This window comes from Carassius carassius, chromosome 46 (genome assembly GCF_963082965.1).
Source record: "Carassius carassius chromosome 46, fCarCar2.1, whole genome shotgun sequence".
In the NCBI taxonomy this organism is placed as follows: domain Eukaryota; kingdom Metazoa; phylum Chordata; class Actinopteri; order Cypriniformes; family Cyprinidae; genus Carassius; species Carassius carassius.
In genome coordinates this window covers 7,027,095-7,041,895 of record NC_081800.1, presented here as the reverse complement: position 1 = coordinate 7,041,895, position 14,801 = coordinate 7,027,095, and the positions used below count along the sequence as shown (strand labels likewise).

At 39.3% G+C, this 14,801-nt stretch overlaps 1 protein-coding gene across 3 annotated transcripts; it reads left to right on the top strand.

The window, feature by feature from the left end:
* Nucleotides 1-10,241: 10,241 nt before the first annotated feature.
* Nucleotides 10,242-12,771, top strand: trim35-39 (tripartite motif containing 35-39). Of its 3 annotated transcripts, none has more exons than XM_059540564.1 (6): nucleotides 10,242-10,697; nucleotides 10,808-10,891; nucleotides 11,506-11,736; nucleotides 11,828-11,850; nucleotides 11,943-12,061; nucleotides 12,150-12,771. In XM_059540564.1, exons 1-6 carry the CDS (start codon nucleotides 10,320-10,322, stop codon nucleotides 12,641-12,643), a joined length of 1,329 nt encoding a protein of 442 aa, XP_059396547.1. In that variant the 5' UTR covers nucleotides 10,242-10,319; the 3' UTR covers nucleotides 12,644-12,771. The 3 variants fall into 3 exon arrangements, with proteins under 3 accessions (XP_059396547.1, XP_059396546.1, XP_059396545.1); XM_059540563.1 differs by having other exon boundaries at nucleotides 12,129-12,771; XM_059540562.1 differs by having other exon boundaries at nucleotides 12,126-12,771.
* The last annotated feature ends 2,030 nt before the right edge of the window (nucleotides 12,772-14,801 follow it).

Sequence of the window (14,801 nt, the reverse complement as noted above, 5' to 3'; positions counted from 1 at the left end):
TCAGCTAATTAACTCAAAACATCTGCAAAGCCTTTAAATGGTCTCTCAGTCTAGTTCTGTAGGCTACACAATCATGGGGAAGACTGCTGAATTTTACAGTTGTCCAAAAGACGACCATTGACACCTTGCACAAGGAGGGCAAGACACAAAAGGTCATTGCAAAAGAGGCTGGCTGTTCACAGAGCTCTGTGTCCAAGCAGATTAATAGAGAGGCAAAGGGAAGGAAAAGATGTGGTAGAAAAACGTGTACAAGCAATAGGGATAACCGCACCCTGGAGAGGATTGTGAAACAAAACCCATTCAAGAAAATGTGGGGGAGATTCACAAAGAGTGGACTGCAGCTGGAGCAAGAGCTTCAATAACCACTACGCACAGACATGGGTTTCAGCTGTCGCATTCCTTGTGTCAAGTCAGAGTCTGGAGGAAGAGAGGAGAGGCCCACAATCCACGTTGCTTGAGGTCCAGTGTAAAGTTTCCACAGTCAGTGATGGTTTGGGGTGCCATGTCATCTGCTGGTGTTGGTCCACTGTGTTTTCTGAGGTCCAAGGTCAACGCAGCCGAATAGTCAAGTCAAGTCACCTTTATTTATATAGCGCTTTAAACAAAATGCATTGCGTCAAAGCAACTGAACAACATTCATTAGGAAAACAGTGTGTCAATAATGCAAAATGATAGTTAAAGGCAGTTCATCATTGAATTCAGTGATGTCATCTCTGTTCAGTTAAATAGTGTCTGTGCATTTATTTGCAATCAAGTCAACCATATCGCTGTAGATGAAGTGACCCCAACTAAGCAAGCCAGAGGTGACAGCGGCAAGGAAGCGAAACTCCATCGGTGACAGAATGGAGAAAAAAACCAGTAGTTCAATTCCAGGCTGCAGCAAAGTCAGATTGTGCAGAAGAATCATCTGTTTCCTGTGGTCTTGTCCTGGTGGTCCTCTGAGACAAGGTCTTTACAGGGGATCTGTATCTGGGCCTCTAGTTGTCCTGGTCTCGGCTGTCTCTCAGGGCCGTAGAGGTCCTTTCTAGGTGCTGATCCAGCATCTGGTCTGGATACATACTGGATCCAGGTGACTGCAGTGACCCTCTGATCTGGATACAGACTGGATCTGGTGGCCACGGTGACCTCGGAATAAGAGAGAAACAGACAAATATTAGCGTAGATACCATTCTTCTAATGATGTAGCAAGTACTGTGCATAAGGTGTTATGGGAAGTGTTTCCGGTTCCGGTTTACCTAATTAATGCAGCCTAAAAATCCTTTAACGGATTTGGATATTAAAAGCATATTAGTATGTTATGTGTAAGCCAGGTTAAAGAGATGGGTCTTTAATCTAGATTTAAACTGCAAGAGTGTGTCTGCCTCCCGATCAATGTTAGGTAGGTTATTCCAGAGTTTAGGCGCCAAATAGGAAAAGGATCTGCCACCCGCAGTTGATTTTGATATTCTAGGTATTATCAAATTGCCTGAGTTTTGAGAACGTAGCGGATGTAGAGGATTATAATGTAAAAGGAGCTCATTCAAATACTGAGGTGCAAAACCATTCAGGGCTTTATAAGTAATAAGCAATATTTTAAAATCTATACGATGTTTGATAGGGAGCCAGTGCAGTGTTGACAGTACCGGGCTAATATGGTCATACTTCCTGGTTCTAGTAAGAACTCTTGCTGCTGCATTTTGGACTAGCTGTAGTTTGTTTACTAAGCGTGCAGAACAACCACCCAATAAAGCATTACAATAATCTAACCTTGAGTTCATAAATGCATGGATTAACATTTCTGCATTTGACATTGAGAGCATAGGCTGTAATTTAGATATATTTTTGAGATGGAAAAATGCAGTTTTACAAATGCTAGAAACGTGGCTTTCTAAGGAAAGATTGCGATCAAATAGCACACCTAGGTTCCTAACTGATGACGAAGAATTGACAGAGCAACCATCAAGTCTTAGACAGAGTTTTTAGGTCCTATAATTAACACCTCTGTTTTTTCAGAATTTAGCAGTAAGAAATTACTCGTCATCCAGTTTTTTATATCGACTATGCATTCCATTAGTTTTTCAAATTGGTGTGTTTCACCGGGCCGCGAATAAATATAGAGCTAAGTATCATCAGCATAACAGTGAAAGCTAACACCATGTTTCCTGATGATATCTCCCAAGGGTAACATATAAAACGTGAAGAGTAGCGGCCCGAGTACTGAGCCTTGAGGTACTCCATACTGCACTTGTGATCGAAATGATACATCTTCATTCACTGCTATGAACTGATGGCGGTCATATAAGTACAATTTAAACCATGCTAATGCACTTCCATTGATGCCAACAAAGTGTTCAAGTCTATGCAAAAGAATGTTGTGGTCAATTGTGTCAAACGCAGCACTAAGATCCAATAAAACTAATAGAGAGATACATCCACGATCAGATGATAAGAGCAGATCATTTGTAACTCTAAGAAGAGCAGTCTCAGTACTATGATACGGTCTAAATCCTGACTGGAAATCCTCACATATACCATTTTTCTCTAAGAAGGAATATAATTGTGAGGATACCACCTTTTCTAGTATCTGTAGGTGTGCACTTTTGTGCACTTTTTTCTGCACACGTCCTCTGAATAAACACATTATCTTGTTAGCGAAAAGTAGCTGTAGGCTATATTAGAGGGAAAATAGTTGTAAAAAAAACTGCGGGAAGGCCGCGGGTCGATAAACGTGTACGTGACTCAAAAGTTAGATGTGTATTACAACACACTCTTCCATACTTGTTGATACTTGTGTCATAAAGCTCCGGTTGAGTGCTCACTGACAACATCAGTCGTTCCACCATGTTGAATGAGTGACTCCTGAGCAGGCTGCTGATTGGTTAACGCGGCGCGAATTGACGCCAAAGTTCAAATTTTTCAACTCGTGCGGCAGACGCGAATTCGCGTCAAACACATAAATGCACAAAAGCACAATTCGCGCGTTAAGGTCCTTTCACACTGGACGCGATTTTGACGCGCGAATAATTCGCGCGATGGTTTTATTTTTTGATCAGCTGTTTGTGTAATGAGTGCTTTCACACCGAGGCTTCGAATCAATCCGACACCCGTCTCAACGGTGACACCTAGTGGTCACTTGCAGGTGTTGATCTGAAACAACCTTGACGAGCCATTAAAAAAATGTGTTGTTTTTTTATTATTATAATGTTCTAATATGTGAAGCTTGTAACCTATAGGCTCCTCACTGTGCATAATGTTATTTTGGTCATGAAAAATGAATATTAATAAAAGAAATCAAGCCACAATGTCTCACTTTTTTAGAGATTTTTATTCAAAAATATTAATTTTTTCTGCTGTGGAAGGACTTAGCCTACTTCTTTTTTTACAGCTAATTTCTCCAGCCTTTGAAAAAATCCTCTCACAAGTGACACTTGTTGCTGGCATACAAAGATATTTTTTTTGCAAGGACATACAAATGAGGAAAGATTACTGCTCTCTCTTTCCAGTAAGTTAGTGGATCATGAGTTCTGGGCAAATACGCATCGTTGATGTATTTTTTCACTTCCACTGTGGCATCAGCTGTAGCATTGTGTATCATCTTGGTTTGATGGATGCGAGTATCAAAAAGTTCCCATAAACTGTCCTGTGTTTCTACTGGTGTTGATGTTGATGGTGATGGTGATGATGATGATGATGATGGGTGTGATGTTGACATTTCTGGGTCTGAATAAAAATGAAAACAGCAATTAGTAACAAATCCTAAACTGACGGCATATATGAAGGATATATTATATTACATGATTCAGATTACATAACATAACACAGACTGAAACTGCTCACCAGGATTTGTGTTTGAACGCATCAGTGAAGCACACTCCAGTGTGATATGCTTTTCAGCTTCCTGGGCTTTGGCAGCATTTCCAAATGCCACATTTTTGAACCTTGGGTCCAGCAGTGTAGCCAGTGCCAAGGCTCTAAAACTCTCATAACCTCCACATCTGGAGTGCAGACCTTCTTGCAGATGTGAGCCTATGAGCCAAAACAGGAGAAACACATATTTATAATAATGACAATAATATGACAGTTATGGCCAATCACATGGGTAGTATGGTCATTGTGGCCTACCTAATTGAACAGTTGATTCCTGCGTTGCATTTCCTTTTTTCTGTGCAAGCTTGTGCTGCAACATCCTGTACAGTGGTATAAGCTTTGAAGCAGACACTGTCTTTTCCTCTGACATCTCTGTTTTTGCGAGTTTGAATGGTTGCAGTATTGACAATGATTGTTCAATAATGTCATAATCAATACTTGTCAGGGGAGCAGTATCATTGTTTAAGTTGGAAAGTGCAGCAGCCACTGGTTCACGTTGGTCATACAAGCGCTGTAGCATGTCAAATGTGCTGTTCCATCTCGTGTCAACCTCCTGTATCAGTTTCAGAGTTGGTCTTCCCATCAAGCTCTGCATCTCCACAAGCTTGTCCTTTGCTTTGCAGCTGGATCTGAACAACCCCACTATCTTTCTGGCCTTCTGGCGTATTTCATTGATGACTGGGGTTTGATCTAGTGCCTTTTTCACAATCAAATTTAAAGTATGAGCAAAACATGGGACATGGCGAAGGTGGAGTAGCTGGGCACTTAGGATCATGTTAGATGCATTGTCAGTCACCATGCACTGAACTTTGGAGGTTATTCCCCACTCAGCCATTAGCAAGGCTTTAGCCTCCATGAGATGCTGGGCTGTGTGGGTTTGGTAAAACCTCCTTACACCCAGTACAACAGTTGCCATTTTTGCCTCTGGTGTTATGTAATGGCAAGTCACAACAAGATATCCATCCATATTAATGGAGGACCACATGTCAGCTGTAAGGCTAACAAATTCGGCCTTTTGTAGGTCCTCCATTGTCTTCTCCTTGGCTTTGTTGTACTTTTCGCTGACCATTATTTTAAGCACCTTCCGGGATGGGAGGACATAGCTTGGATCAAGCTTGTTCACAAATGCCCTGAATCCCTCATCGTCCATGATGGTGAAGGGCTGCAGATCCTTCACCACCATGTTTATAAGAGCCTCATCCAATTCCCTCTGTCTGACTTTTAAAAGAGAAGACAAAACATACTTTCAGACAAATACATTGGAAAAATACAGCTTCAATTAGTGCACATCTATTAAAAGTATAGCCTACTGGTTCATTATTTGGAAACCTTCCAGTGTTTATAATCAGTGCTTTATATAACTTATAAACTTTATAAACAGTGTCCCAAAAGGTTGTAATTATATTTCAATTATAATTATATCCCAAACAATGCATACCTTGCTTAGATGGCCCAGCAGTGTCAGTAGCAGGCCTAGGTACAGGGGGAATGCCATCCTCTGCACCCTGCAAAATGGCAGGATGAGTGCTCCTCAAATGGCGCATCATGGATGATGTATTGTTGCAGTAGGCTAGCTGCCGATCACAATACACACATCTCACTTTATTTGGGGTTTCTAAATGGAAATGCTCCCACACCACAGATGTACGGCATCTCTTCTGGGGAGCTTTCATTTTATCTATCTATCCAAATCTATCTATCTATATATGAATCGATCTATGTATCTAGATATGTATCTATAATCTATGTATCTATATATGTATCTATCTATAATATATGTATTTATATATGTATCTATAATTTATCTATATATGTATCTATCTATAATATATGTATTTATATATGTATCTGTAATCTATCTATATATGTATCTATCTATTAATCTAGCTGTCTATATATATTTATATCTATGTATCTATTAATGTGTCACTATATGTATACTCTGTCTGTCTCTAGCCTCTCAGTCAATGTGTTGTGTAAATTTAAATGTAAGTCTAAATTGCCTATAACTAATCAAATCGCACTATGTCACTATATCACCAAAAATCCGCTATCTCAAAGTCAAACTCCTCTCACAAAAACCCACGAGGTCAAAATGCGTTTATTTCACTTTTATATAGATGTGCGATTGTGTGGTCTGTTCCCGACCGTTCCAATCAAACGCTGATTCGGCGGACCACACCTGATGAAACAATTAGTGAAACACTTCGAGGCTTCGTTTGGTCATAGTCATGTGACATGGGTGTTTCGAATCACGCTTCGGATCAGTTTTTCGACACATCTGCGCTTCGGGATCTCGCAAAGCTTCGGAACGACTGTTTCGCTTCAGCCATCCTTAGATCATTATGTCAGGCTGATTGGGTTAGAATGGCAGACTTGACATGTTAAAAGGAGGGTGATGCTTGAAATCATTGTTCTTCCATTGTTAACCATGGTGACCTGCAAAGAAACGCGTGCAGCCATCATTGCGTTGCATAAAAATGGCTTCACAGGCAAGGATATTGTGGCTACTAAGATTGCACCTAAATCAACAATTTATAGGATCATCAAGAACTTGAAGGAAAGAGGTTCAATTCTTGTAAAGAAGGCTTCAGGGCATCCAAGGAAGTCCAGCAAGCCCCAGGATCGTCTCCTAAAGAGGATTCAGCTGCGGGATCGGAGTGCCACCAGTGCAGAGCTTGCTCAGGAATGGCAGCAGGCAGGTGTGAGCGCATCTGCACGCACAGTGAGGCCAAGACTTTTGGAAGATGGCCTGGTGTCAAGAAGGGCAGCAAAGAAGCCACTTCTCTCCAAAAAAAACATCAAGGACAGATTGATCTTCTGCAGAAAGTATAGTGAATGGACTGCTGAGGACTGGGGCAAAGTCATATTCTCCGAAGAAGCCCCTTTCCGATTGTTTGGGGCATCTGGAAAAAGGCTTGTCCGGAGAAGAAAAGGTGAGCGCTACCATCAGTCCTGTGTCATGCCAACAGTAAAGCATCCTGACACCATTCATGTGTGGGGTTGCTTCTCATGCAAGGGAGTGGGCTCACTCACAATTCTGCCCAAAAACACAGCCATGAATAAAGAATGGTACCAAAACACCCTCCAACAGCAACTTCTTCCAACAATCCAACAACAGTTTGGTGAAGAACAATGCATTTTCCAGCACGATGGAGCACCGTGCCATAAGGCAAAAGTGATAACTAAGTGGCTCGGGGACCAGAATGTTGAAATTTTGGGTCAATGGCCTGGAAACTCCCCAGATCTTAATCCCATTGAGAACTTGTGGTCAATCCTCAAGAGGCGGGTGGACAAACAAAAACCCACTAATTCTGACAAACTCCAAGAAGTGATTATGAAAGAATGGGTTGCTATCAGTCAGGATTTGGCCCAGAAGTTGATTGAGAGCATGCCCAGTCGAATTGCAGAGGTCCTGAAAAAGAAGGGCCAACACTGCAAATACTGACTCTTTGCATAAATGTCATGTAATTGTCGATAAAAGCCTTTGAAACGTATGAAGTGCTTGTAATTATATTTCAGTACATCACAGAAACAACTAAAACAAAGATCTAAAAGCAGTTTAGCAGCAAACTTTTTGAAAACTAATATTTATGTAATTCTCAAAACTTTTGGCCATGACTGTATATGTATGTATGTATTCTTCAGAATAACAAGGAAATTAGTAGAAATTAATTCTTGCCATATGGCAACTCCAAGTTAAATCAATAACTTATAAATGAAAGGGGTATAAATAGCCTGCCAGTAAGATGATAAATGTGGGAAATGTAGTAAATATTAAAACTATCCATTCATTACAGGTATGATTGTACGAGATCTTCAGATGTTTGGAGTGTTAAAATGATCTTTGAGCTTCATCTGCCGTTCATGTCTGGGTCTCACAACAACGAGCAGTGAAACTACTGGAATATCTAATCTGTACTGCTTCTCATAAATATAGTAGAAATAACAATAGAACCATATTAGTTTATAGAAATTAAGTCTTACGTCTGAATTTATAAATTAAAAAGTAAAAACAATAAACTTCTTAAAATGCTAAGACATAAAAGTGAAGAAATACTGAGATTTAAGTTTGATAACGAAGCCTAATCGTCTTTTAGATGATTAAAAATCACTGACTGAGAAAAGAGCAAGACCTCATAGCATTAAACAAGAAAACGTTGGACAGCGCCCGAGGTTCGATCTCTGCTCGCGGTCTCCCAGCGGACATGAGAGGGGAGTTCGCTTGAATTCGGAAGTAAACACTGAGCCACACCAACGCGAGAGCAGAGCTGCTGGAAACTCCCTTTAACTCACAACCAGAACCTGTCATGCAACTCTTTCAGAACACACTAGTTCTCCAGACACAATCAATCAAGTAGTAACTCTGCACATAAGGAAACACATAAAATATCAAGTCAGCAAATATTATAGGCTGATTAAATACATTTTATAGTTTTTGTTTTAACGTTTAAAACACGACAGCTTGGCCTAACCTGATATTTCATCGCTTCGGACCTTTTCTGTTCTTTTTCTGTTTTTTTTTTCCAAGTTGCTGTTATATTCAGTCTGCTCTCAGAAATTATTTACATAATATATAAACCTTTAGCTTTGATTGTGGTGTGGTGTTTAGCTTTGATAATGCAAAAAAAACTTACACTGAATCACTCTTTCACAATCGTGTTGTCATCTTGGATGTGGGAACATCTAATATGGTTGTTTGATGAATTAAAAGCTTCTCACTGTATTAGTTAGGGGCTTAAACTAATGTTGTCAAACATATCCAAGAAACATTTTAACCACTGCAATAATGATCTGGACCTTTTGCTTATTTAAATCAATATAGGCCTATATGTCTTGGTTTGTCGGAGTCCTTGTCGCAGATTTAGTATACTTTAAATATATAGCATGTATTAGCCAATAAAGATCATTATTTTGGTAATAGAATATGTCGACATGCTGTAATGTTCAAAAAACACATTATTTTTCAAATACTGTACATTATTGTCGGTCCTCTGTCTCTTTCAAACTCGTTGTTTTCTACAAAGTCCCTCCTTCTGTTAAGCGCAGTCTGCTCTGATTGGCCAACTGTCCCAGTGCATTGTGATTGGCTGAAAACGGCAAGCACTGGTCAGAAATGTAACGCCCCTTTCCCTAATCGCGAGCTTCGTCTTTCAAAATAGATTTGAATACAGTTAATAATGTCATTAGTTTAACCATCAGTACAAGCCTGAAAGTGGAATAGAGTGTCGTGACAGACACAGTGATGAAGCTTGGATGTGTTTGCAGTACACAAGCCACGGACGATTAAGACGACTCTGTGTGATCCTCTCTCTCTCTCTCTCTCTCTCTCTCTCTCTCTCTCTCTCTCTCTCTCTCTCTCTCTCTCTCACACACACACACACACACACACACACACACACACACACACACACACTAACACACACACACACACACACACACACACACACACTCAATAGTAAATACAAAACTAATAACAAAACATACTTTGCTTACAGTAGCTGATTCAGAAGCGCCAGACTGACAAGTCAGAATTACCTTCTCTAAAGGTTCACAAAACGGTTCTCATTGCTGTTCGGTTGAAAGTAATCTTAAAGATTTCTAAATGCATCTACTTTCAGAAGAATAAATAAAGTGCTTTTGCTTTCTCCTAGACACACACAGCATCTCCCTGACATGACTGCTTCAACACTAACTGTGTTACTGAAACCACACCTCTTTCCTTTGCGTGAACATTTGGGTGGCATTACGCAAATATTTCTACATAGTGACGTAGACATGGGGGCGTGTTTAAACGAGCAGCTTTAGGGGGCGTGGCAGAGTCTTAACTTTGATAAAGAATATCTCTTTGGATTTGAGACTTTAGTCTTTGCAACTTTACAGATCTTCTTCATGCACCAAGAGCTTGTAACACTCCAAAGAGAAAGAAAAATTGAAATAGCATCATATGACCCCTTTAATTGGAGTCTTTGAATTAAGTTTTAACATGAGATACTGCACAGCTGCGCCAAAACAAACACAGAGAATGATTAAATATAAATAAATAAATAAATAAATAAGGGGTGGGCGTGGGCGGCACTTATTTTTTTCTTCTTCACGCACTGAAAAAGGGTATTTCGACTCAAATGTTTAATACAGCAACTGTGGCTCCCAGTCAAAAGCGGTTCTGTCAGGCTGCGACGAAAGTGAAACGCTTTTGGCTCCAAGTGTCCCTCTCATAGGTCCCGCCCTGACTTCGTGCTTCAAAACAAAAAGGAAGTCACGTCAAGCTTCATCACGGGGAAAATTATCTGATAATGTCGTCGTCATAGTCGTACATTGTTTTTAACACCCAACGGTGACGAGAGACTCTGGCACGGACTTGACTATCTCAGCGTTAACACCATTTGTGTGATTCTCCTGGTTGTTTTTGAAAGCCTTCAGAAAGTGAACGTGAAATCTAGTTTGCTGGAGTTCTTTCTCAAACAGTGAAAATGGATTCATTCTCTGTAAAGGACATTTCTTGTCCGGTTTGCTGTGAGATCTTCAGGGCTCCCGTTCTTCTGTCATGTAGTCACAGTTTCTGTAAAGAGTGTCTTCAACAGTTCTGGACAACCAAGACCACTAGGGAGTGTCCTGTCTGCAGCAGAAGATCCTCAAGGGATGATCCTCCATGTAATCTTGTGTTGAAAAACTTGTGCGAGTCATTTCTGAAGAAGGAACGAAATGAGGAGCTCTGCAGTTTACACAGTGAGAAACTCAAGCTCTTCTGTCTGGAGGACAAACAGCCTGTGTGTTTAGTGTGCAGAGACTCACAGAAACACGTCAATCACACGTTCAGACCCATCAGTGAAGTAGTTTCATCTCACAAGGTAGGACAAATGTGTCCTCTTTCAATACAGATATCATCACATTCATGCACTCAGCATTTCTTCACATATCGCTGTATTCTCTTGATATATTGTATTTTACGTAATTCTAGGAAGAGCTGAAATCCTTACAAGAAAAACGTAAACACCGAGAGAAAATCAAAGAAGAGTGTGTGAAAATATTTCAACACATTCAGGTGAGGATACACAGCAAGTCAAATACATTTTCATTAAAGCTGTAAGGTATCTATACACAATTATGATTTTTAATATTAATGTAACAAATTCCATTTACAGTAATTTCGGATTTAGTGTACATTTCTGGTAAATTTAGTTTTTTTTTTCCGTTAACCCCATGGTCATGAACTTTCAACTTTCTTCAGGACATTTTAGAATATATTAAAATAAATTAATATAATTGTTTAGAATGCAGTGCATTAGAATAAAGAATATTCCTAAGTGTGAACACAGAATACAAGTTTTCAAATACATGTTTTTAAATTCTACATGTGCTTTAGTATGTTAGTCAACACATCAAAATAAGTGTACTTCTTTAAAAAGCATGACAAAAGATGAATAAAATATAATGATTTAATATTTACTTTAAAGTAAAACCTCTATTTTGACATTATAAAAATTATATAAATTTCTTTGACATTATAATACACTTTATTTAAAAAATATTATACGCATGTATGATTTAAAAATACATTTGTAAGATTTGAAGTACACTTCAAGGGTACAATTAATATAATGCACACTTGTTCACACTCGGATGTAAATGATCAAAGTGAATCTGGTTTAATTTCAGTGTCAGGCGGAGTGCACAGAGCGTCAGATTAAACTGGAGTTTGAGAAGCTCCATCAGTTTCTCAGAGATGAAGAAGAGATTGCAATCACCGCACTGAGGGAGGAAAAAGAGCGGAAGAATCGGATGATGCAGGAGAAGTTTGAGGAGATCAACAGACACATCTCAGCTCTTTCACACACAATCACAGACTTGGAGAAGATGATGAATGCCAATCAAGTGTTGTTTCTAAAGGTCTAGTTTCAGAAAATGGTATTCATTAATTGATCACTGATTCAGTTATTGATTATTGGAGGAGATAATAAATTTTCTGTTTGTTTTCCAGAACTTTCCGGATGCGATGGAGAGGTGAGTGATCTGATCTGTTTTCTTCCCTCGTGTCTCTGGTTCTGAACACATCACAAAGCCACTACAGTTCGGACTTCTGAATGTTCTTCCAGAATCCAGAGCTTACGGTCGGATCCACAGCTGGCTTCTGGAGCTTTGATAGACGTGGCACATTACCTGGGCAACCTGCCATTCAGAGCCTGGAAGAAGATGCAAGACGTTGTCCAAAACAGTGAGTCTTTAGAAAAGTGATTCTGAGGCCATCGTCCGAAATCTGATCATTATATGAATGAAAGCAGCTGTTGATTGTGTCTCATCAGCTCCTGTGATTCTGGATCCCAACACTGCTTATCCAGGTCTCCTCTTGTCTGATGATCTGACCAGTCTGGTGTGCAGCACCAACAGTCAAGCACTTCCTAATAATCCAGAGAGATTCGACGAGCACTTCTGTGTTCTGGGTTCAGAGGGGTTTAACGCAGGAACGCACTGCTGGGACGTGGACGTCAAAGAGAGCTCATCCTGGGGCCTTGGAGTAACCACGGCATCAAACCAGAGGAAGGGTTATGATTTCTTTGACAGTGGTGTGTGGAGTGTGCAGCACAGACTGTTTAAAGAGTCTGGTTTTCCTGTCGTACAACAGCTGGAGCGGGTGAGAGTTCAGCTGGACTTCGACAGAGGAACAGTGTCTTTCTCTGATCCTGTATCTAACACTAACCTATACACGTTCACAGCCACCTTCACTGAGACAGTCTTTCCATTCTTTTATAGCTTTTCTCATCTGAAGATCTTATCGTTAAGTTGGGGGAAGGGGTAGTTGTGGCCTAATGGTTTGAGATTCGGACTCGTAATCCAAAGGTTGTGAATTTGAGTCTCAGGCCGGCAGGAATTGTAGTTGGGGGGAGTGTAATGTACAGTGCTCTCTTCACCCTCAATACCACGACTGAGGAGCTCTTGAGCAAGGCACTGAACCCCCAACTGCTCTGCAGCTTATATGACTGCCCACTGCTCTGGGTTCTGTCATTATTTACTCACCCTTATGTTGTCTGAAAGCTGTTAATTTCTTTTTTGTGCTAGCATGAAAGGATATTTTGAAGAATTTAATATAAGCACTCAAACCCGTGGCTATCAGTTGCTTGTGAAACGAGGCAACATTTGCAGTGTTTTCTGTGCAGATCTTTTGGTTTTTGAAACTCTTAGGAGGATTCCTGAGGGAAGACTTTTATTTTAGAAGGAGAACGGAGGATATTTTCTTTGAGAAGAGTTTTATTTGTGAAAGAACTAAGCTTATTTCTTTGGACACTTGTTTCTTTCTCATTTTATTTTATAAAATAATAGCACGCAGTGCCAGCTGAAACCAGAGCCAGAGATCAGCTGAAGTAGCAAAAAAAGATTTTTTTCACAATTAGAGTAGAAAAAAATGGATAGTGTTCAGATAAGCATAAGGGGAGCAGGAACAGGTTGTAAACTGGGAAGTAAACTATTTTTTTTTTTTTTTTTTTTTAACTGGGAAGTAAACTAGGTATGTGCATCTTACTCATCCACACAGACACATTAATTTATCTGGATTTAATAATCTTTAAATACTTTTTTTTACCATGTTATAAAAGACCCTTTACTTTGTTATATAACACTCTGCTTTCTAAGGCTTGGGATACAACAGGAACACACTGAACTATGATAATACTGTATATTAGACATTTTAGTTCAAATTAATATGCAGTACAAATGAATAAAAAGCAGGTTTAAAATGATCTGATGTTGTTTGCTCATTTAGCAGTTAAACTGTGTAACTCTAAACCTGTTTAAATGACTTCTGAAACCGTGCAGTCAAGAAGTGTAACAGAAGGTCAGAAAGGTTTGGTGGCGGCTCTGTTCCTTGACTGACATGTTAAACCCTCATTAGACACGCTTGTTAAAAACACTAATCCCATTCCAGACCTCGTGAGATTCCAGCATTCCAACCCAGCATCAAACTCGCTGTCTGTTGTCAGAATTGTGAGATTTAAACCCAGAATTCTGAAGACTTTTAATTTTGCAATTCTGAGCTTATATCTGAGTTTATAAAACACAATTCTGTTTTGAAGATGTATCCAATGTATCCAAATTCACACAATGGCAGCTGTTCTGACTCACAGTCTGTAAGTATGTTTACATATTTAAAGGATTTGCCACTGAGGATTCAAACATGAGATATCAAATGCAGACATGGTTTTGTTTAAACGGCGCGATATGCAACGCAACGTGCAAAAACACAGTACAAGTCATTATAAACTTTAATTATGTCTCCACTGGATGCAACAAGTGCCTCGTTTGTAATGGGTTTCATTGTTTTTGTCTCGTCCGGCCGGGACTTGGCATCACAGTATAGTAAGGGCTTTTTTTTTTTAACTGGGAAGTAAACTAGGGATGTGCATCTTACTCATCCACACAGACACATTAATTTATCTGGATTTAATAATCTTTAAATACTTTTTTTTTTACCATGTTATAAAAGACCCTTTACTTTGTTATATAACACTCTGCTTTCTGACTCACAGTCTGTAACATTTCTTTGATAAAAACAATGCTTTTCAGAAAGATGGGGCATAGAGGAGAAACAATAATGTACATTATGTGGAAAATGTGTGAACTGTTTTGGGAAATGAGAACTCGAGAGTCAAAGAACTTAACTGTAAATCATCTGATATTATTTAAAATAGATTCATCTAGACCACAGACACAACACATAAATAATTACAAATGAATGAGGAAGATCCTGATTTCAGATGATTAAAATGACATAGTACATCGTGATACACGATAATGTAATATAAAAATGTTGAATATTTTTATTCAGCAAGGATGCATTTAATTGATCAGAATTGACTACAATGATTTGTAAAATGTTACAAAATATTTTTTAAATGAGTGCTGTATGTCTGAGCTACTGTATTTAAAAAAATGTTTCCACAAAAACATTAAGCAGCACGACA

Bases quoted from the DNA above. Each gene is read 5' to 3' on its own strand.
- trim35-39 (XM_059540562.1), top strand. From the start codon at position 10,320: ATGGATTCATTCTCTGTAAAGGACATTTCTTGTCCGGTTTGCTGTGAG. The intron at 10,698-10,807 runs GTAGGACAAATG...ACGTAATTCTAG, and splicing joins AAGTAGTTTCATCTCACAAG to GAAGAGCTGAAATCCTTACA. The intron at 11,737-11,827 runs GTCTAGTTTCAG...TTTGTTTTCCAG, and splicing joins ATCAAGTGTTGTTTCTAAAG to AACTTTCCGGATGCGATGGA.